The sequence below is a fragment of the Cygnus atratus genome, chromosome Z (genome assembly GCF_013377495.2).
Source record: "Cygnus atratus isolate AKBS03 ecotype Queensland, Australia chromosome Z, CAtr_DNAZoo_HiC_assembly, whole genome shotgun sequence".
Taxonomy (NCBI): Eukaryota; Metazoa; Chordata; class Aves; order Anseriformes; family Anatidae; genus Cygnus; species Cygnus atratus.
This window is the reverse complement of record NC_066396.1, coordinates 79,645,218-79,668,858: the sequence shown is the minus strand read 5'-3', so window position 1 is coordinate 79,668,858 and position 23,641 is coordinate 79,645,218. Positions and strand designations below refer to the sequence as shown.

Genomic DNA, 23,641 nt, shown 5'->3' with positions numbered 1-23,641 from the left:
TTAACTACAAATCCAGTCCAAAATTACACAGCAAATTTCAAAGAACATTTCTCTCATTTGAGATGGCTAACAAAAAAGGCATTAAAATCATGCATAAAGCCAACAGCAAAAATAAAAAAAGCCTAATGGAACATGGAATTAACTCATCTGCTAATGAACCTTAACTGTAAGAATGGGTGGCAGCCAGCAAGAGCACCCTACATCAGCTCTATTATGAAGAACTACACAGTAAGTTGCTGCATGGATGACATGCTGAAATTAATCCTGCAATACTATTAACTTTAATATCCTCATCAGTATTTACAGTTTTCAGTCAAGATTCACTGAATCACAGAGTACATTCATTTAACCCAGAACAAACTGAGAACTTTGTTCCGGGCAATGCCAGGAACAGAATTATTTTAACCATGATCTCATAAGCCTATCTCAAAGCTCTGCATTTCAGCTGTATCCTGGAACAGAGAGAAAAGATATCATTTGCTATCACAATAAAAATTGTAGAAAAGTAACAAAATGTTTTTCTCCTGTAAGTTAAGTGCAGTAAGCACGTACTGGACTTGATTGATATTTTTATTCTTACGCGTAGTAAGAAGTCTTACTTGAAATGTGTAATTAGAGTTCCCTCCTTGCCTTACCACCCTTTCTTCTCCCCTGCTTAGAAAATCATCACCTCAATGATAACTATCATCACATCATTCATTAAAGAGGTCAGACTGGATTAGGCTGCAAGCTATGGGATGAATTTCCATTCTAATGAGGATAGAAGGCTCTCATATCTTTTTCTGTATTGCTGGAAATTAGAATAGTTCAGTTGAAAAGGACCTACAAAGATCATCGAGCCCAGATGTATCTTAGATCAATACTTCTAAAAGCAAGCCAATTCCCAATTCACTTGGAATGTTAAATCAACTTGTGAAACCAAGACGGTCTCATTAGACTAAAAATCATTGCAAACCTCTTTGAAACCCTCTTTTCCATTTGAAAAAAAATATCTGGTATCTCAGGAAAGCATTTTCACTCCAAGTAACTAGCATATGATGTTCAATTGGAGATGGGACTGTTGGATTTGTTTCCTTCCCACATATGCAGAGCATCATGAAAATTCAAGAGAAGCACAACACACAGAGAATCCTTAAGAAATTCTTGAGGCATCAATGTTAGAAAGGAAATGAGTAACAGCGTAACAAAGTTACGATAAACCAGCATACTTCAGTAACCTTTTAAAATCTTAAATTACTGGAGATTACACATTGAAATAACATTCGTTCAATACAGACTTTTTGAAAGGAGGAGGGGATGAGAAGGGAAGCAAGAATCATTCTTGCTTTATTTGAAGAATAGACAAGCAATGAGAACTTCAAGTAACGGTCACAGCAAATGAAAGTTTCTAAGCACAGACAACAAAATACATACTAGAACGTCAGAAGCCTTTTTGAAATAGCATAGCAAGTGCCTTTTTTTGAACTAAGAAAAAAGGAGCAACATTAAAAAAACAAAATTTTTAGGCAGTCAACGCTCACATTCTCTTTCTGGTGGGCAGGATTAGTTTGCCTTGAACTATTTATCTGCTACTAGCTACTCCCTATAGGCAATTAAGGGAAAAAAGCCTAAAACATTTATTTCAAATATTTGTGAGACACTTTTGCACAGAATTTTTTCCATACACAAATTTATCCTCTTTAAGAAAAATATAGGCCTTTATAAAACTTACCTGAGAAACGTAATTAATTTTAGTTCTAACAATCTAATGCAACTTCCCATACAACACAAAGTAGTATACAGAGGGGAAAAAAGTGTTATTGTTATGTCCCACAACAACAAAAACAGAAGCATCATCCTTTAAGCTAACAATATTCTACTGGAAAAAGATGTTCATATTGCACATGAATGCATACTTAAATCCTTATTAGTACCTATACATACTCTGAGAATCTCAGAACTGCTACTACCTATATTAAAACATACCTTATTTCATCAGTTTCTGGCACTTTGGTGTAAGGCAGAATTGCTCGAACTCTCCTTCTGTCCTCCACAGGCTACAATTTAAAAGAAGAGAGCAAAAATAACACTTCTCACTTGCTTGTGAGTGCAGAACTCCTCTCCCCAACACTGTGCTATTCTGAAGAAAAGGATTTGTAATAGTCACCTATATCCCTCTTGACAGCATTAGATTTTCCAAGCTTAAAACCACTAAAAATACAATTCACACACTTAAGAGTTACAGAGATCTCACTTTGTTTCTTTTTGTAGCATGACAGATAGCTTATGTTCTCATCTTGAAAATACATTACTAATAAGCTAATTCTCATGGAAGTATACTTCTGAAATTTCTTTCAATTACAATGGAAATTTAAAGAATTTTAACTATCAGGAACATTTTTAGGTTTTGTTTGCATGGTTTTAGCAATGAGAAATTGAAAGATGCCCCATTTTCAGAAACCTTGATTATCCAAGGTATGAATATTTGGAAATCTTTGTTAGATACACAAATATCACAAAACAATAAAGGTTGTCTATACTACAGTGGTAGTCTTTACTAGCCAAGAACTGCATATTTTCTTGTTTATGTCTGTTCACTTGCAATGCTATTGCTACTTTTGGAGGTAACAGCAATACCCAGTACCTAGCTTTCATTAAAAAAAATTCATTAAACAGCAATTTTTTTTCATTATTTTCCATCAGTAAGAATGCATTTTTAATATATTCCTTATACCTCATGATATGCTGAGCCTATGTAGGATGCTGGGGAGCTTTCCACAGTGATTTTTCTTCTCTACAGAAAACTATGAGTACTGATTAATGATACCAATATATTTAAGTAAATGGCTCTTAGAAATATTACTGTAAAAATGTTACTACTTGCCTCTGGAGGTGCTACTGGAAATAATAGCTTTTCCCCCTTCAACAAACAAGACACATGACTGTAATAACCAATTAAGTCTGAGAGTGAAGCAAAGCGACGTCCACCAATATAATAGTCTCCACACATGGCAATAATCCTGTTAATAAAAAAAAGGAAGCTTGAGATAGGGAATTTTTTCTACAGATAGTTCTTTTTACCTTTTTTTTTTTTAAAGCAAAAGGAAATTAGATAGTTTCAAGTTTTAAAGCAGAGTGTCTACATTCAATAAAATACAGTATTACAAGCTCTGCACATAGATGTGCAAACCTTAACTAGTGGATATTTCACCTAAAATTACTGATGTCTGTAAAGGAAGAGGAAAAAAGCCATAAAATTTGCTAGAACTAAATGAAATAAACTAAACAGAAAAATGTAATCAGTGCCCTGGAAAACTGACAGAGTGCTCTAGTAGATGCAACAATGCTACCATGTGTATCATGCAGGACATACATGTACGTATTTAATAAAGTATCATATTATTTTAACAATAAAAAACTGCACTTGATTATAGAATGCAGAAAACTAAAACATCTTCAAAAATAGTCACTTTCTTGCAGTTAGTTTGGTGTCCATATTAAAAATTAAGAAATTATTTGGAATAATTAAAATATCTCCTTTTACTTCAAATTTAAAAAAACAGCAGTATTTGCTAATTGACAGGGAAAAGCTTACGGAACATTTTCAGTATTTTAATACAACAAAGAATTCTTACAAAACTGTTTTATTATTTCAAGGATGTGTTTTTCTTAAAATACAGATTCATGAAAACACTGTCATAAAAAATTGAAGGTACCACATCTGTTCTCATTGCTATTCAATACAAATTCTAAAAGCAGTCAGAAATAATTGATCTAGGCAAAAGGATTAACAGTATTAAAAGCATTCCTGCTATAATCAAGAATCATTTGCAAATGTAAAGAAGTACTTAATTTGAAACAACTAGCACTTTTGACCAGACAATCCAAAGAAACAACAGGAAGTATGTAAACCGGTGGCATCAAGTGGACCTGAGTTTTTCCAGCAATACAGATGTGACAGCAGCCCTTTGTAACAGCTCACATTCTTAAAGGGTTATCTGGAAAGCAGCTGGGAGCAGGGAGTAGATGCTGGCACAGGGACTGAACTGCTTATTTAGTTACACAAAGTGAAAAGGTGAAGAGACGCTCATCTGTATAAAAATTATTATTTCTGGTACAACCATAAAACATCATCATCTGTTTTCAGAAAACCTGCAGCTGCAGTTTCCAATAAGTTGTGTCATAAATAGAAAAGTCCTCCTATTTTTCTCCGGAATTCTTGTTGCAGAGTGTTGGAATCATTTTAAAAATATCTGACGGTGCACCTTTACAAACGGAAGTCTAAGTGTATATATACTATTTTGATCAGTTGAGAAAATATATGCAATAAAGTATAAGAAAGAGAGAAACAGATTATCAACAAACTAAGCATATTTTGCTTATTAAGGAAAAACTTAAAATCTAAGAACTCATGTTAATTCTCTCTCCAGTTTCCAGAAGAGAGAAAAATTATCTCAAGGATATTTCAAAATAAATAGTACTACAAAGAATAAACATATCTGAATCTTCTCAGCATTCCACTGCTTAATCCCTTTATAATGATTGGGCACAATTCAGAAACAAAAGGAAAAAAAGTCAACTGCCACGAAACTTATCTCTCATCCAAAATGAGCATACTACTTATCTGCAGCTGCTTTCTTCTGTTTTTACTCCCGTTTTCTTTAACAGGTCAGTAATCTCATACGTTAAAATTATTTATTCTCAGGCAGTTCTTTGAACTGAATTATTTCTCCAAAACAACAGTGTAAAATCTAAATAAAGGTGTATTTTCAGAGATGAAATCTGAAGTTTAAGCATACAGCATTGAAAGGGAAGTCAACAATATAACTTTAAGGATTTAGACTAGATCTTTTGGCATATTTTCGGCAAGATCCTTCGTGAATTACTCAATAGAGATTAGGTTCTAACTGAAATATAGTGTTTCAGATTATTATTTCAAGCTTAAACAAAAACTTCCTTGGAACACAGAGCCAATATATATAAAAAGACTTTTGTAATCCCAGACAATCCTGAAGGGCAAGATTAGAAGATAAATATTTTCCTTTACAATAATTGGTATCATGCAGTAACTCACTAAAAAAATGTATCACTTCTGTGAAAATAGATTGTTTTAATAGATCCATATGCTAGCCATCAATCATATGGTACACAAGCATTTTTACCCAAAATGCTGGAATTTTTAGGGAAATAACTGGGGGAAATAATACTTTTTGGAAACAAAATATGGGGAAGATTGTTTAGCAATGACAGTTTCACCCATTTCTGGCAGACTGCGAATGGCAAAGATCAAGCTCTGGCGGAGAGAGCACTTTTACCCTGTGGGACACAGGAGATCGATTCCTGTATTTGTTTGAAATTACCTTGACTAACATTGTTAAGTTTGAAAATATTCTTGAGCGTAGGACTTGCCTTTTTATTAAGAAAGAAAAATACATGTTCAGCAAATGAGATTAAAATTTGTCCAATCTCTGAAGAACAGTATCAACAAAACACAAATTGATTTCCTTGGTGCATTTTATGGATCTTGGAATGCAAGATTATTTAAGGTTGGGAAATATAGTAAGGGCCCTTTCCTTAAGGAATTGGAAACTGTTGGAGAACATTTTCTACCTGAGATGCCAGCAACACTTCTGTGGTGGGCATGAACCAATATTCAAGTGCCCTGAGGTTGGCTTCAAGAACCTAAAATTATTAAAGATAACGCAGGACTGTAGAGCAGTACTAGAAAGAAACCATAAATATAGTTTAATTTTCTGCTACTGCTAGACAGGTACCAGTTCCCAAGTGAGTATCAATACAGCTGAAAAGTTGAAATTGTTAGCTCAGATGGCAAGATGCAAACATGAGATACTATTTGTGTACTACATTTGTGCTATTTGTGCGCCTGCATTTAGTGGAATTAGGAGCTCATGTCAATGCTAGATCAGGACCTCTGAACTACATTTAATCTCAGAGCAGATGAATCCAAAAACTCCCCATATTTGTAAACCACACACATAGTGGCTCACCTGTTGGTATCCTGGATAATTCCTGCTTTCAGAAGTTGAAAAGTTTACTTTGTATTTGTTTCTATCAAGACCACTGAGAAAGGTTTCTTCTACTGACAAAGAATCTTGCCTTCCTATTTTGCCTATATTTTTCCTACTTGCTCTCCTATTTGGTGAAGGTGAACATTACACTGCAACACAATACTTACTTACTAACTAACATTCATACTTTTCTCAGAATGCATCTCATTTACATTAATGAATAAACGAACTTACTAATTTACACAGCTTGCCAATGGTGAAATAATCCTAGTTACAGTTTTGTATAAAGGGCTATTTGTATTTAGAACAATTAATTCTAACATGTACTGAAAGCTGTTTCAAGCAAACCCTTTGATTATTAAATACATAATCTCTTAATTTCCTCTCGCTATTTTCTTAAAAATAAGGAAGCGATCATATTTGCTAGCACTTTAACATTGAAGTCCGTCCTGTGAGCTAAAAATCAGTACTGAGAAACAGACCGAAAACAGTCTCTGTGGCTGACTAATGAAACCTGCATGTTACTTTAAGTCTATTAACAACAACTTCAGACGAGCCTCTCTCCTGTGAGGGTTTCCTCATATTTTTGTTCTTTAGCCTATAAAGTGATTCTTAAGTAGTGTATTTTAAAACAACTAAGCACAAGTTAAAAGCGGTACCATAAAAGAATAAAAAGCCAAAAATATTATAATATAATAGTGGTTATCGCTGTCTGTACTGTGTTCTAAAAAAAAAAAAATTACAGTATTTTAAAAGAAAACATTTAATTCTCACCTAAAGTGATTGACATTTGTTTTACTAAGGAATGAAAGCACAAATGAACCTGGTCTCCGATCACTCTCTCGAATAAGGTAACTTCCAGGTTTTCCCGCCTGTCGAAGACGTTCTTCTGCAATTGTTCTGTCAAGTTTTCCATGATACCACCTGAAAAAGAATTACAGTGGGTGTCCTTAGAACTTAACATTTTCATTTATTCTTACAGAATACATCTGTGAGACCAGAGAAAGCTTTCAGTTGGAACTGATACAATTGTTATCTTTTCCTTCAAAGTTACTACATATTTACATGTGCAACCTCCCAGTAAGTGCTTTTAAGACAGCACAGATTTCAGATAACCAAATAACTCACATTTTGAACCATCCCATGGGGCAGAAGCTCTACATATCATCTTTTCCCCCTTCCCCAGTTTGCTTGTTTTAAATAAACAGAACTAGAGGTGACGTCTGACTTGAAGACTGTTGTATTTTAAGCCTGCCTGGGCTTCAGTTCAGGCTGGAGTTTCCTAAAACACAAATTGTAGAAGTGATTTGTAACAGCCTTTCCTCAGCTCACACACACAGATATCCTGGTAGCAAAGCCTGCATCAAACTGGAGTGACGGCAGTCACCAGATCACGATCCAGTCCCAAAAGAGCCCTTCCTAAACACAATTCATACCCTATAAATTAAAAGCAACTACAGATGCGTGGCAAATCACAGACTGCAGAAAATGACAAAAGAGCACTTCCATCTGTAAAGTAAAGGTAAGGCTTAGCAGCAAAGCATTAATTAGCATTACCTCAATTCTTTTATTTACATGCTTTTGTCAGAATTCTCTTTCGATCCCAAATGATTAAGCATTAGGTTTAGCACTAAAAAGAAAAAAAGAGCAGCAACGGAGACAGTAATTAAAATGCAAAGTCAAGTGGTGTTCTCATCACCTTTTACAAGGAAAAACACCCATACCATTTACAAAGCTGCAGCACGTTCTGGAGCTACATAATGTAATTTATTAGGTCTGCATCTATCAACTCACTATGCTTAGAATTAATCTTTAATCTCCACATTCAAGGAAACATCCTTTTTCATACTATCACTGTTTTATAGTATTTACTACTTCAGTCACCTATTGATTCTACCTGTTTGTGTGTGTCTCTCATGCTATAAAAAATGCATTTTGGAACAGATATGAAAATTACCTCTTAAAAAAATACAGCTGGGCTGTTGATAAAATCTGGCCAGATACACTTTTTCTATGAAATGGAAGCAAAATCAAAAGTTTTCTTTGAGGGCTTGCCTCAGAACGAAAACCAGATAGGCTGTACAGATAAGCATTACGTGCACCAGCGTAGATACTGTTTACCCTGGCAAAGCTGTATTCTTGCTGGTGTAGCTCTCCTTGCTTCTCTTCCTCATCCTGCTGGAAACAAGCTAAACCAGAAGAAGTGCCGCTTTGTCTGTACAGCCGTACCAGCCAGGTTAGAGAGATGTGTCTCACCACATTCCAGAGCAACACAGCCTCCTCGCTGCTGGCAGAAACAGCCAGCTCGCATACAGTCTGCACTGCCCCATTCGGAGAGTTCAATGGGAAACAAAACAAAAATCAGGAGTCTGTTTTGAACTCTCTAGGATGAAATATCCTGCTTGTCGATGGGCACGTCAGTGGCTTGAACCCAAGGTTGTTCATTATGAGCACACATCACAACTGGGCTTTGCTCTTCTGGACAGACTGGCTTTCTTGAAGCAGAAAAACTCCCCTGAGACTGAAGAAACCTTCCTGATCAAGAAATTCTTTGAAACCAGCATTCCACGGAGCCTATTTTAAACTAACAATAGGCTCACTACGCTTTTATTTGTTCCTATTTATCACCCACTCAAGAAAAATAATCTGGGCTCTGTTGAGGGACACATCATGTTTCAATACCAGACTTAAAGGCATACCTTCAAAATGGGGAAGGTGGGAGTGCTAATAAGAATGCAAATTGCTAATAAAAATATACTAGGAAAACAAAAAAGCAAAATTACTAGAAGAAAAAAAAAGTTCAATGTTTTTGAAGGGGACTGTGATTTCTTACAATGGTAGTCAGTAATACACTACAAACCTGGATGTCAAAATTTTAAGACCTGAAGCTCTAAATAAAGAGAACACCCTCCCTGCTGGTGACACAGATGTTGGTGTATCAAACACAGTGCAGATTACTTCCCCTAAAGTAAAACACAACATACTTAGTCTCTCCCATTCAACAGTTTTGTACCAAGCATAACTGAAGATATACATTATTAGTTAAGGAATAAGCAAGGCTCAACAATGTTTGTCCCCTTATCTCAGAAAAGGGTTGTTTTCTAAAATAAAACTGTCTGTTCAATGCCACTGAGCACATACTTGAAATACTTGCAGCTGACACAAAGTATGTTGTATTCTGCAGTTCACTATGCATTAGTGTAATGAATAAACTACTCTACACCACGAGCTACAAAAACACGTGTTAACCCTGAACTTCACTAGCAGCTGATGGGAAGGTGAGATACAAATGTCAGTAGAGCAGAGTCAATACTCAGCAACGATAGCAGAAAACAGCTCAAGTGATATCCTCAGGAAGCCTCTGTAGATAGCACACATCTTTAGAAAACAGGATACACACTGAAGTACAAGCTTTCAAGATACCATTAGAGTAAGCAAAATGCTTGTCGGGAAATAACTGTATTTTTCCAGAGACTCGAGTTTCATCACTAGAGAACCACTTCAGTCAAGCAATACAGTGCAGAAGAGTGCAAGAAGGCTTTATTGTTGAAAGTGTACATCTTATACTTCACCCAGCTCTCACCTGACTTCAGTATTATACGAAGATGTGCTCTGCAAATTTTCAGCTTTACCTTAAAGCAGTTTAACAGTAAATAGCAAATAATAGTTTATAAAATTGCCATACTTTATTGCATTTATAGATATCAAGTGCTCAATGAAGCATTAATTATAAGAATTATCTTTTTCAATACTTGCTAAGACTTTTTTTTTTTTTATTTGAAATACATCCACAGATCAACTTTTCTTTCAATACCAACCAGGTTACTGATCACAAATTCACACTACTGAAAAATACTAAGATCAATTACGGTGTGTTATCAGTTATAAAGGAATATCCATCCAATAATCAATGCTAGCCAAAAAAGTGCATCAGAAATGACTAAACTACAGCAGCAATCCTAATCACTGTAAATTCATCAGACAATAAAGAGCACAGAGCGCTCTGAAGGATGGGACCAGTCCGAAATAAACTCCAGATTCTATGCCTTTAGCCCTCAATCAGGCATCTCTGTGAAGCCTGAGTTCAGCGTTTCTGCAAAACATGTAAGTAAAATCTACCTTTTCCTCTTAGAAGGCTCTGCAACATTGTGAGCTCTATAGGTCAAGGTCAACAGCTTCAGCATTTCTGCAGCCAGAACAGCTTCAGGTTTAATGTGTGCACAATTAAAAGCAACATTTAACATGACGTCTTAATTTTTTATCAAATATAGCCTCCTCACAGAGGTAAAATGGGGTCCTAGCTGCAGAGCACTACATGTATCAAGGTTTGGATAGGAAGGTATCACACCCAACAACTTGCCTAGCTGTTCATTAAGTAGAAAGCTGCCCCTCTGGCTGTGACTCTTACCATGTGTGCACTCAGAAGAGTAACTCAAAACTACTTACACGTACATCCTTCATCACTGACAATGACAAGATCCCTATCGTTCCTAGGGAGCCACCTCTATTTCCTTGCCTAGTCCCATCTAGGAATACATCTGTATTTCCAACATGAACTTTGCAAAATTTTATATGCTGATAATCCACTATTTTCACAGTGTTGTGGGCAAACATAATTAAATGACATTCTGAATCAAACAGCTAATGTCCTAACAACACAAGAGCTGTTATGAAAGGTATGAAAAGAGAAAATTGTCACAGAAGGTTATGGAGTGATTCAACTACAAAACGTCTAACTATGAATCACAACTTAGGTTGTTGTTTCCATGACCAGCAGTTTTACCACTGCTGTAACAAGCTCATTATCCATTCGGTGACCTTCATTTTAATTCCAAGAGAATCAATAACAGACTTCCACATTTCACAAACCAACATGATAATGTGCAAGAAAATCCTTCCACCAGTTTAAATACAAAGCAGCCTATTCAAACCTGTACCATAATCTTAATTACAGCAAACAGAGAGGATGCAAACTCAGTGTCATGGCTTACTGTTTCCACAAGCACACGAGCACCACGCAGCCGCACGGGAGGATGCTCCTGGTGACAGAGAGCCCTACAGCAGGTTGTGCACCCCATGGAGTGAGCAGCGGCAGAGCTGCTACCCTGGGCCAGCAGAGAAGAGTCCATAGATAGCAGCACCCTGGTCTCACCTGCCTCGTTAGACCCAGGCAGCACGTCCTCCTGGGAGCAGGAAGGTGGTTAGACCGCACGCATCCCTCCAGCAAGCTCACGGTACGCTGCTAACAGGACTCTCTGCCCCCACCAGGGGCACTCCACAAGGTCCACACCAGACACAGGCTGTTGGCAGCAAGGCAGCAGATGGTGGACTTACCATCTGGAAGGAGGCAGCTGCCACTGTGTGGAAGCATGTCACAAGGGTCAAACAAATCCTTTCATATTTATGTTATTTCCTTTTTGCATGGGAGAAAGGCACAGATACGAAGACATGCTGTTCCATCAAACATCTCACCATTTCAGTACCCTGCAACTTTCACTTGGACACACAGCAGGTCAAGGAGAGGGAACACAGAAGAGCAATGAAGGACTGCCTAAGTGTTTTTGAGCAACCTAGCAGAAATGAAGATACTGTTAATAATGGGATACCTAGAACACACGTTACAGTGCAGAGGAGAATTCATCATCAAACGCCTTATCCACTTCACTCAAAGCACCTCTTAGCCATACCCTGCTGCTCCAACAAAACATATTAGAAGAAGCAGAGAACTTCCAGGAGACGTGGTCAGAGCTCCCTCCCTATTAATTCAGCCACTGCCTTTCACAGTACCTCTCACACATTACGGATTCTTGTTATCACTTCCTGAGACTACACGAGCTCTCGTTACTTACCATTCCATAATTAGCAATTTTTTGACAGGGTCTTTGCAGTTCTCAACATCACTTCCTGCCAGAAAAAACTTCCTGCCAGAAAAAAGCTCTGCAAATAGGCGTCATTTGCTGTACTGTACTCACCTGTAAGATACTGAAACAAGCTGAAAATAACCTGAAGCATTGTAGGTGGTTCTTTGTCCAGCACGTATGAAATTAGAGACTGTTTCATACTCTTCTTCTAAATGTGTTCGTGTTTTTTAATCTGTTTTGTATGCATTTTTTTATGCAGAGGCAGCGCGCATGTAAACCTAATACAATTATCTTATACCGTTTTTCTGTTCTAAAACCCCTTAAAAACAGCAAGTAGAAAACAGGGCCACGTAGGAAGCAACTGACAGACTTCGGTCCCACAGGGAATCCCACCCTGGTACTTGCACATGCCTCTGAAAGCCACTAAAATGCTTTCAGCAGAGAATAACACAACCGTGGATTTGAGGAAAAATTTAAAAAAACATCTCAAACAAAAACCTCTGTACCTCTTAAAAAAAGACCAAGCTAGGACAAAAAAAATGAGGTAATCCAAAAGGCAATACATTTAAATAACTTTAAGGAAAGTGAGGTTCTAAACATTTCCATTATTTCAAGGATACGAGGTGTAGTAAACTTTAAAAAAGATCTGACAACAGCACAATAGACAACAAAGGAAAGCCAAGGAGTTCTTTCAATCTTATCTAATATACATTTACTAAAACGAACACTGACTGCTATCTCCTTTTTGCAAAAGCCACCAATAAACAAGATAAATACAGATAAATAAACCAAAAAACAGCTCTTGAAACTCTCATTTTCTTACTGAAAGGTCAACTTCGGAAGTAAATTCTGGAACTCACTACAGCTTTTAGCAAGACATTTCCCATTTTTAGCAAAAGTTTCCTATTCATGCATGCTTCCTACATGTGCTTTCTGGTGAAAGATAGGCCTTTTCTAATTATGCCAAGAGTGATGAAGAAGCTACAAAAGCAATGTCAACATTGCTATGCAAGTCAGCATATAATCTTTAGCAACAATTAAGGAATTTCTGGGATTTTTAGCTGTCTTGTCTGCCACTAATTTCAGGAAATGTACCAGTGGCTCCTTAACCTTCCTCCTCCATCTGCCTCACCTCCTACTTCCAACCTTCTTGGGCTTTCTCATTGTCCTTTTATCGCTCAACCTGCTACAGTGGCTCTGCTCATCAGAAGCCCCACAGAACTGAGATAGAAACAGAAATTCTCTGCCTCTTCTTCTGCTGAGCCCTTGCCTTCAGCTCCCTGCCAGCAGCACAGCTCTGGGTTACATCCCAAACTAATCAAGCACAGTTTTTTGTTTCATGCTTCACTCTCACCCTGCTCTGCATGCTAGAACGCTTCCCGGCCTCTCACCCATGGAGAACTGCTGCTGTAATGAGAAAAACCTGACAGTTATACAGTATAAATAAAATGAGGAACAGTGCATAAATAAAAGGTGTCCACTGCTTCCCAGATGCAACAGAACAGTGATGGGATGTACCCTATGCTACACAATCCATATACCACTGAATCCAATAGCATGACACAAAAGAACTGTGTGTAGAGCTAAGTAAAATAAAAACTCCTGATCCTATACTTGAATTAAGAGACAATTACTACAGAGGCTTTGTTACATTTTGGTTTTGGAAGACATTTCCCTAGCACCCCTTCGGTTGCCAAACAGTAAAAAAAAACAACAAAAAAAAACAACCCTCCCCAGATGCTCAGAAAGCACAAAAAGCCCTCCAAGAAAAAAAATCTAGGGAAAAGGTACAGAGAACCGGCTGTGGCTTGAACAAGACAATGCAAGTAATTCCCAGTCCTCTAAATTCACAAAATATCCAAACATGAATTTCGTAAAGTCTTTGCCACTGCTTACTAATAAATGGAGATACAGAAAAGGAATTAATTGATTAATGGTTGGTTAAGTTTTATATGTAGAAAAGGTTGATACAATTTATCTATGAAATAACCACACAAAATCCAGTAAGTAAGCCACGGACAGAATATCCTTGTGTGTGTGTAGAAGTATGGGAGAATATTTGCATACATCTGCATAATTTTACAAAAAACAGGAGGACTGGATAACAGACCAAATGTTTCAGAAAAAAATCATTCACCACTCTACACAGAAGTACAATATGATTCCTGAGCTGATTAGCAAAGATTGGATAAATGTACATTGTTTCTTGAAACTACTGCAGAAAAGAAAGCTGTGCGCTCTGTAACTGGAAGTCCACAGAAGAAACCCTTGCCCAAACATCTGTTAAGTAACTACAAATGAGAAAAATTATATATATGCTCCTGCTTGGGCAATGCCAGTAACCTTTAACAGAAAAGGGTAAAATTTTAAATATTCTCTGTGTAGAGACTACACAGTCAACTTCTTCAAATACATGCAACTGTAACATCTCCACATTAGCATCAATATTCCAACCTAAGGAAAGTATAAACCTATAAAAGCCCAACTACTACTTGAGGATGAACAAGAGTTACTATTTCAGTTCAACAACAAAAAAAAGGAAACACTAACAAAACATACAAAAATAAATAAGTTATTGAAACTTGAAGATGAGAATCACTTTTCTTAGGGTTTGATCATCTGTGGCTGTTTCACAGTGATGGCAGCTCAGCACTACCACGCTGCTCTCTCATTCCCTCTCCTCAAAAGATCACTGGGAAACAATAGGATGAAAAAGGGCTCGAGGGTTGAAGTAAAGACAGGGAGGATCACTCACCAGCTACCATCACAGGCAAAACAGACTCAGCACAGGGAAATTAATGTAATTTATTACCTATCACTAGAAGACTAAGAAACTAAAAGCAAACTAAAACCATCTTCTCAGCACCCACTCTTCCACTTTCTCCCCCCAAAGCAAGTGGGGACTGGCGGCTGCGGTCAGTCCCTGACGCTTTGTCTCCATTGCTCCTTCCCTCTCTGCCCCTGCTCCACGTGGGGTCCCTCCCACGGGATGCCGTCCTTCCCGAACTGAGCCTGCGGGGGCTGCCCACAGGCAGCAGCTCTTCAGGATCTCCAGCGGCGGGTCCCTTTTGGAGCAGCTGGAGCTGGCTCCTCTCTGACATGGGGCAGCTGCTGGATTCTTCTCACAGAGGCCACCCTTGCAGCCCCCTGCTACCAAAACCTTGCCACAAAAACCCTGTACCATCATCAGAAGAATCAGGCCTTTAACTGAGCAGAACCCTGTCTGGGTACATTGAGTGTCCTTCTTCCCTCAAATGGGCCTGTAGCTTTCAAGTTTACTTAGCAGCACTGGTTTGTATACAATTATTAACATATACAAATTAATGTAATAGAGAGATAACTTCAAAAGGAAAATGTACACATTGCGAGCAAACTGATTAAATATTTAAGCAGCACTATTAGATATGCTAGAATTTTTAAAAGGCAAATTCTTGAGCTTTTGCTACAGAAATTAGGAGATCTGCCTACATGGAAAGTAGTGAAATATTCTATTTTACCCACTTAAGGATTTCTTGTGCTTTCCTTTAAAACGTTTGCTATTAGCTACTGCCACTGATGTGACTCCACAGTACTTCAAGTAACAATTTTCAGCAAGTAAGTCCCATAACACTCACCCTCAACTATACCATCAACATATTTACACACATACAGAATCATTTTTGTTGGAAACGACCATGGGGTTTGTAGCTGCCATGCCCCCCAGTGCTCCTCAAGCAGGGTCAGCTACAGCAGGCTGCTCCCAGCCACATGCAGCTGGGTTACAAGTACCTGCAAGGATGGGGACTCCACAATCTCTCAGGGCAATCTGTTACAGTGTGTCCTGGTTTCTGTTAGGACAGAGTTAATTTTCCTCTCAGTAGCTGGTAGGGTGCTATATTTTGGATTAGGATGAGAAGAGCGCTGATAACATGCTGATGTTTTAATTGTTGTAGAGCAGTGCTTACACCAAGCCAAGGACTTTTCAGCTTCTCGCTCTGTCCTGCTAGCGGGCAGGCTGGGGGTGCAGCAGGAGCTGGGAGGGGACAGACCCAGGACAGCTGACCCAAACTGGCCAAAGGGGTATTCCATACCATCTGACGTCATGCTGAACAATATATAGGGGTGGCTAGCCGGGGTGGGGGTGCCGGCTGCTCGGGGATAGGCTGGGCATCGGTCAATGGGTGGTGAGCAATTGCATTGTGCATCACTTGTTTCGTACACATTATTATTAGTAATACTATTACCATTATTATTATTATTTTCCTGTCTTAATAAACTGTCTTTATCTCAACTCACAGGCTTCACTTTCCCGTTTCTCTCCCCCATCCCAGAGAGGGAGGGGGAGGGTGAGCAAATGGCTGTGTGGTATTTAGCTGCCAGCCGGGTTAAACCACAACACAGTGTTTGACTACCCTCACAACTAAAAAAAAAGTGTTTTTTTTTTTCTGTATTTAAATGGATTTTCAAGTTTTTTCATTCATTCCCACTGAGTCTTGTCCTGTGAGTGGGCAGCGCTGAGGAGAGCCTTGCTCCCCCATCCTCATCCCTTCCCCATCAGGTACTTGTACACATGGATAAGATCCCTCTGAGCCTCCTCTTCTCCAGCCCAACCCATCACCTTGGTGTCCCTGCACTGGCCTCACTGCTCTAAGCCCAAGTCTCTCCCACTGGGAGCCCAGCACTACATGCAGCACCTTAGATGTGTCTGAGCAGCACTGAGCAGAGGAAGAAATCACCTCTGATGCTCCTCACAGTGCCACCCAGGACACTGCTGTTCACCTGTTTTGCTGCGAACATGCACTTCTTGCTCCTGGTCAGCTCGCTGTCCATCAGGCCCACTCGGTCCCAGTGTGGCTCTGCAGAGCTGCTTGCCAGGCAGTCAGCCCCCAGCATGTAACGATGTCAGTCAGTCCTTTACAGGGCTAGTAGCTTTGTGCTGCCTCTGCTGAACTTCAAGAGGTCCCATGGAGCCCAGTTCTCCAGCCTGTCCAGGTCTCTCCAAATGGCAGCCCACCCACCTGGTGCAGACATCTCTCCGGGTCCGTATCGGTCGGGAACTTGCTGATGAGGGCTCATCCTGTCCCAGCACTGAGGTTGTGTGTGTTCAAATGCTACAGGCCCTGGGAATCACCACCAGTGCCTGGCCTCCAACCCAACCCATCACCACCACCCTCTGGGCCCGACCTCCCAGCTGGTTTCCAACCCACCGCACTGCCCCCGTAGCTAACTCGCACACCACCAGCTTGTCTGCAATGATGTTACGTGAGACAGCGTGAAAAAGTCACATTAAAGATGAGTAAACAATATTCACTCATCTTCCCCCGTCACCATGCCAGGGACCTCACTATAGAAGGCCACCAGTATAATCTCCCCCTCAGCAATCAGCGCTGACCTCTCCCCATCACCTTCAATACAAAACATAATACAAAGACAGATTCAGCTTTAAAAAAAAACAAAAAAAACACTTTTCTTCCATTCCAGAGCAACAGAGCAGGTATTTTAGATAACAAATAAAGACTACTGAAGACTGTCTGCAAGTATACAGAACAGTATTAGGACCCTGACAAGCATCTGAGTGACAGTAACATCTTACTGGTGCTGAGCGTACTCTGGCAGAAGGCAGAGGAATGCAGAATTGTTCCACAGGGATACTTCTACAAAGCACAAGGGCCACATTAAAACACCTTCTCCTCCCTCCTGCTGCACCCTCCAGTGAGATACGTACCAAGCCTTCACTGTTTTTATTAAATGAGAAAGGAAGATACAGGCAAAGTGGAAAACTACTGTATGAGCCCTAAGAATTTATGGCTGAGCCTACAGATGGGGCCCATCGCCGAAGAGACCCATGCCCCACTGGTAAGATGGTGTTTCCCCCCACTGCCACCAGACATTAAAACAAAAGGTGAGGAGAACATGGTGCAATACTGTGCTCCTCAAAAGGGCAGGACAGTAGATGGAGCGCACAAGTCCCACACTGGTATTCTCGGAGTCAGTATGTGACACAACAAAAACTAGATAAAGTGCTGGTCAAGAAAGCATTCACTCCTTAGATGAAAGGACAGCATCCGATGTTAGCTAGAAGTACTGAAAATCCCTCCTCAGACTTTCACTAGCACCGAATGCTTTCCCACTTCTGTTTTTCTTCATCTGAAGCTTCCTTCAATATATGTACCTATCATGTCAGTGCACTTACTGCTTTGCTTCCTATATATGGTTAGGTGCAATTTTGTTCTGCTGCTCTTCACCGTGTATTTCTAACGCCACATACTCAGCCAGAGATAAAGCCAGACTTCTCTTCAAGTCTATTTTGTAAGCGACCCAATCAGTACGCTAACCAGCATCTTTATGTAATTAATTTATCGACTTCTGCTCCCTGTGGAAGGGGAATACCTTGCTTTCCGAGAGAGGAAAAGTTTACCTGCTAACAGCATTAACTGCTAAACAGAAAAGAACTTCATATGCTAAAATCAAGTTTCATCCCATTTCATTTTTTATTGCTTATATAGAACCTAACTGCATATGCCAATGTTATTTCCCCTCAGCTCTCACTGCAATAGACTTATTCACTGGAATGGAAAATGATCCTCAACCATTATTCAGGGAAAGAAAAAATCTTTTCTTATTAGTTACTCAAATAAACAAATATTGCACAACTCTGGGCTTGCCACCTTTGACAGACTTACCTCAAGAAACTATAATTCACACCACGTTCAGACAAAAATATTCTTTCATGTAGTCTTTGCTTGCGACGCTATTTCTCTACCCATCTCTCTGTTTGCAGCTTTTTCTCCCTAATATATTGCCTCAACAGATACCACGAGCTACTCTACGAATACATCTGCTTTGGGTAAGATTTTGTTTTAACCAGACAGTATTTTGACAGCCTGTTTCATTTTGTTAGGTTGATGGCTTTCAATTTCAACTTGTTTCCATTTAAAACTGCTAATCACTGCTTTAAAAACACCATATGAAAATGTGAATTTTGTTGAAACATCCAAGAACTGCTTCTGCTACCTTAATGGAACACTAAGATCCCAAATAATCCTGCCGACTAAATATTTAGTCAAATGCCTGAATAACTATAAAGTATTTCACATACTTGTGTTTTTTTTTTTTTACTAAATTAAGCAGCATTCACTCATTAGTTTTGAAGGCCATTTCCTTGCACCATTTCAGATCGCCATCAGTCTGTCGGTGAGCTTTGCAGATGGGGAAGAAAGCACAGAAAAAAAAAAAACACAGAATTGCCCATTTTATTCCCTAGCATCCTGTGCTTCCCACCCAGCATTAAACTACAATATAAACACGCGACTGCCATACTCCAGAAAACTGAACACCCCCCCCCCCACACACACACACACTAAACAGACAAGTCTCGAGTCAACTCCAATCGGGATCAAAGAAGATAAATATCAACCCTACTTGGGAATTCTGAGCTTCTGAATACAGTGAACCTGTTACGTGCTGGTAATCTCCTCCCAGTGCTAGAAAATTAAGGAAAACACATTAAGAGAAGACATATTCCCCTTCTCCTTAGGTATGTGGAAGAGAAAAGAGGAAATTAAGTGTATTAGGTGCTTGCTAGCAAAGACGAACACATCCTGACTGCTCTGAACAAACTATATTTACAGCATCCTGATGGGAAGTGCAGAACTTGCATCTGCTTCATTTCCCATCTCTTCAGGTTAGCTACTGTAAAAACCAGCATGACAAGTATACGGTGTTTAAAAACCTAATCTACAAAAAATATCTGGTCTGTAACAACTTTATGGCCTAAAACTTGCAAACTGGGAATTCACTCAGATTTTTTTTTTTTTTAATTTGCTAAACAAATCAGGAGATAATGTTATAAAGTTGTGTGTAAGTTCACACACAAAGCTTCATTTCATTTTATGCATAAAGACCCAATTTCAGACCAGAGTACAAACTAGGAAACACTAGAAGCGACTTTTACCAGATTTTTTTGTTTGGAGTCAGTAACCAACAATTCAGTAAATCCTGAAATGTGATGCATGTCCAAGGGAGGACAAAGCGGACTAGTTAGTGGTTATTGTTGTGGAATAAAAAGAAAATGTCTTTTTGTTCTTGTACAGGAGATAATGCTACACAATGCAAAGCTAGGACTGAAGAGCACTCCCCATTTTCTGATGTACACACATTATCCTGTAAGCAAACAGGACAAAGAAACAAAACTGTTTGACAGAATCACAGAATTATCCATCAGGCCAACCATGTATGCCTCCCATAAAAGCTGAATGAATTAGGAGGAAGTGGGAAAGGGTGGAGCTGGCAGTCGTATTTAAACAAATGGAACAGCAGCTTTGCAATCGTATCCAACTGGAGAAATTTAATCTACGTTACAAATTCGATCGTTGTTCTTAAAAATTTGTACTGGACTTTTCCTTACATAAGATTGTAGATAATGCTGAACTCTGTTTTGGTAATACACTAAGTGTTCAACTCCACAGAAGCAAACAGTCTGGCTACAAACACAGGGCCCTTCCAAAATAAAACAGCACTGAGAGGATGCATTTTACTAGCAACATATTGCCAATGTAAATGGCTTAACAAAGAGTGGTAAAAACTAACAACTGCAGACAAGATGAATGAAAAAGGCCAACTATATTAAATCAACCCACTTCAGATTTTGTTTACTGAGAAGTCACATACCAAAGATAAAGTTACAAAGAAAAAAACAGTTTATTACAGCAGTAAGTGCTTCCAATTAATCTTTAAGTACTTTATTTCTTAGATTTCCTCTCTGTTAAGGATTCTCCTAGGGCAGAACACTCAGCTACTGAATGCCTGGCGCTGCAGAGATTTGAGTGCCCCTTTTGTGTCAGCAAGGTGAGCAGTGCTGTTAACAAAAACAAAATCAGGGTCTCTGCAGTCCTCCCCGAGCATGCACTTGTCAGAATGCTAACATCCTCTTTTACACAAGTTCACCATCACACCAGCACGTGAGTCACACGGCAATATTCCGACAGCAAAACCTGCTCAAATTTGTCCAGGTCATAGCAGCTATTCAGCATCAAACGGGTGATTACTTATAAATAATTACCCCACTCTCTAAAGTTACTTCCAAAATAGCCTGCTTTCTCTCTGGAACACAGACGGGTCAAACAGAAGCAGCAGCCTGATCTTTCAGAGAGAAAACCAGAAGCACAGAATTCTGTTTCTCGCTGACTTGATAGACAAAGTAACTTCACTTTTATGCGCTTCTATTTCCCTCCTTACCCTTTGTCAAAACTGCCTAATCGTATTCTAGCTCATTAGTGAGGCCCGCAAGTTAAAGACTATTCAAACACTGTCTTCACAAAACAAGGCCTTAAGTTCGCAAACTTCCATAAAAAAATGAAGGAATTAAAAGAACAAAGGAAGTCTGTCAAGGTTAGAGAGAGAAATTTAAAAGGAATCCTTTAATATTACATTTTATGTCCTCCTCACGACTGCAATGGCTCCTGAAATCTCGGAAATACCCGAAAGTACAAAAGTTAACTCCCTGATAGTGGGGTCACAAGAGAAGGTGAAAAAAGAACCCAAATTCACATCGGTTTTCAGATTACCCTTCTGACCTGTAACCTGAATCCATCTGCCAGCCACCACCTTGCAATCCTAAATCGTCTGCTACAGTTACTGAAACTTCAGGAATAATATATTTCTAGGCACCAATGAAAGCTTTTAAGCTTCCAAAGCAATTTCATTTTTTAAATAACAAGATACCTGCTAAGAGGACCATTTTCTGTTCGAACACAGGGCTTGCAGTGCTTTACAAAAACTTGCAGACTTCCTACACTTAAAGCCAGAGGTTGTGCTTAGAGTACTCACTAATTACATGAGCTCTACATAACATTATCAAATCCTGCATTTCACGCAGTATTAACACAGAACCGCTCTAAGTGCGAAATTCCCTGTGTTACTGCTCTGCAGGATCCTGGTTAGCCCTAATGGAAGGATGATGGTAATGAAACCTAACCAGAGATTTACCTGATTTTCTTCTTAACCTGCCTCTCCTCTCCGAACACAACCTTACTAGGAACAACTTCGAGTTGGCTGAGCAGCAAAGTAAGCTGGGTTTATAGAAACACACGGTCCAGTAGTACTTTAAAACAGTGGAAGGCTCATTTCAAAAACATGTTTCAACGGTGAATTTACACCCCTCCAGAGGAAGGACAAAAAAAGCTAACACGTGCACACCACTTTGGAGGTGCTTGTGTATGAGGGGGGAAAGCTGGATGTTAGGAACTGTGCTTTGGGAGGGGGCGGGGAGAGGGATATGGCATGCTAAATGATTACAGGGTGGAAGAATTACTTCGCACCACGTGTTGAGATTTGGTTTAAAGAAAAAAAAAAAAGTATTGGTTGATGGTGTTCTGAGGAAGATCGCCGTGCTCTCTGCCTGGAAAAACAAAGGTGTTGCTGCTGGATGCTGTCCTGGGGGAGCCGTCAGAGCCCGGCCGGGGGCCCCGCGCCCTCGGAGGGGCAGAAAAAGGGGCCGGGGGGGCGCAGAACCGGGCCGGGCCGCCGTGGGGGCGGCTTTCCGCCGGGTCGCAGCTACTCACTGGTTGGTGGGGGGCGCGTTGAGCGGGATGGCCACCTCCTCCTCCTCGTACTCCGGGCCGTCCAGCGAGTCGCCTTCGTCCACCGCCCCCAGAGCCCCGGCCGGGGGCGGCGGCGGCAGCGGGGGGAAGGCGGCGGCGGCTGCGGCACCGGGCTCGGCCGGCTCCGTGCCGGGTGCGGGCGCTGCCGGAGGGGCGGCAGGCCCCGAGCCCACCGCCATCAGCCCCAGCGCCGAGCACAGAGGGGGCACGGCACCCGGGAAGGGGCCCTGCGGGCACGGACCCTTGGCCCGGCACGGCCCCGCTTCGGCGGCGGCGGCGGCAGCGGCCGAGGAAACCGAGCCGCCCTCCTCAGCCCCGGCCTCGGCCGCCATCATCGTGAGCCTCGCCCCCCTCCGGCCGGGGGGAGGCGGCGACAAAAGGGGCCCCGCAGCCGGGACCAGCCCCGCCCCGGCGGGGCGAGGCGAGCCGAAACTTCCCCGGCGGAGCCGAGCCGGGAGCAGGAGCGGGGATGGGGCAGGCAGGGAGGGCTGCTCAGGGAAGCTCCCCAGAGCTGCGCCACCACCGCCGCTTCATTCCGCCCCCAGCCCCAGCTCCCTCCCCTTCCACGAGCCCTCACCCCGCCCCCCCCCCCCCCCCCGGACGGACGGACGGACGGACGGACGGACGGACGGACAGACAGCGAGAGCGAGCGCGGGGCGGGGGAGGGAAGGAGGGAGGCGGGCATGGGCGCGGTGCGCATGCGCCCCCCTCCCTCAGCGAGCGCGTGCGCGGGGTGTGTGTGTGTGTGTGTGTGAGGGCCGCCTCGCACAACAGTAAAAATCCTCCGAAACGGCTGAAATTAATAAATTATAAAATAAAAATATTATGTAGTTATTATTTTTTTTTTTGGGGGGGGGGAAAGGCAGGTTCTGCTGCTGACCGGGTTGGAGCGGCCCGACCCGCCCCTCCGCGCCGTGAGGAGGCGGCGGGTAGGCGCTGAGGGCGGCCCGCCGGGGAGGGGGTGAAAGAGGCGGAAAATAAAGGATTTAACCGAAATGATAAAAAAAATAAAGGGCCCGGCCGCGGGGAGGGGGCGGCAGGTAGTGCTGGGGAGCTGGGGTCCGCCGTGAGGGGCGGCGGGGTGAGTGGGGGGCTGCCCGCCGGGGGGCCTGCTCGCAGAGGTTGGTTCTCACAGAAAAGAAAAAAAACAATCCTCTTGGATCCTCTACAGAGATCGGGATTTCCAGCAATA

The 23,641-nt window shown here is 41.0% G+C and overlaps 1 protein-coding gene across 1 annotated transcript in view; it reads right to left on the bottom strand.

Moving 5' to 3' along the window:
* Nucleotides 1–22,906, bottom strand: part of RASA1 (RAS p21 protein activator 1) — a 63,397-nt gene extending 40,491 nt beyond the window's left edge. Inside the window, exons 1-4 of the mRNA XM_035563173.2 lie at nucleotides 22,411–22,906; nucleotides 6,783–6,932; nucleotides 2,864–2,999; nucleotides 1,966–2,036 (exon numbers count right to left, since the gene is read on the bottom strand). Of these exons, the coding sequence (XP_035419066.1) occupies nucleotides 1,966–2,036; nucleotides 2,864–2,999; nucleotides 6,783–6,932; nucleotides 22,411–22,784 (731 nt within the window). The 5' untranslated portion in view covers nucleotides 22,785–22,906. The remainder of the gene's footprint in view (nucleotides 1–1,965; nucleotides 2,037–2,863; nucleotides 3,000–6,782; nucleotides 6,933–22,410) is intronic.
* Nucleotides 22,907–23,641: the final 735 nt, after the last annotated feature.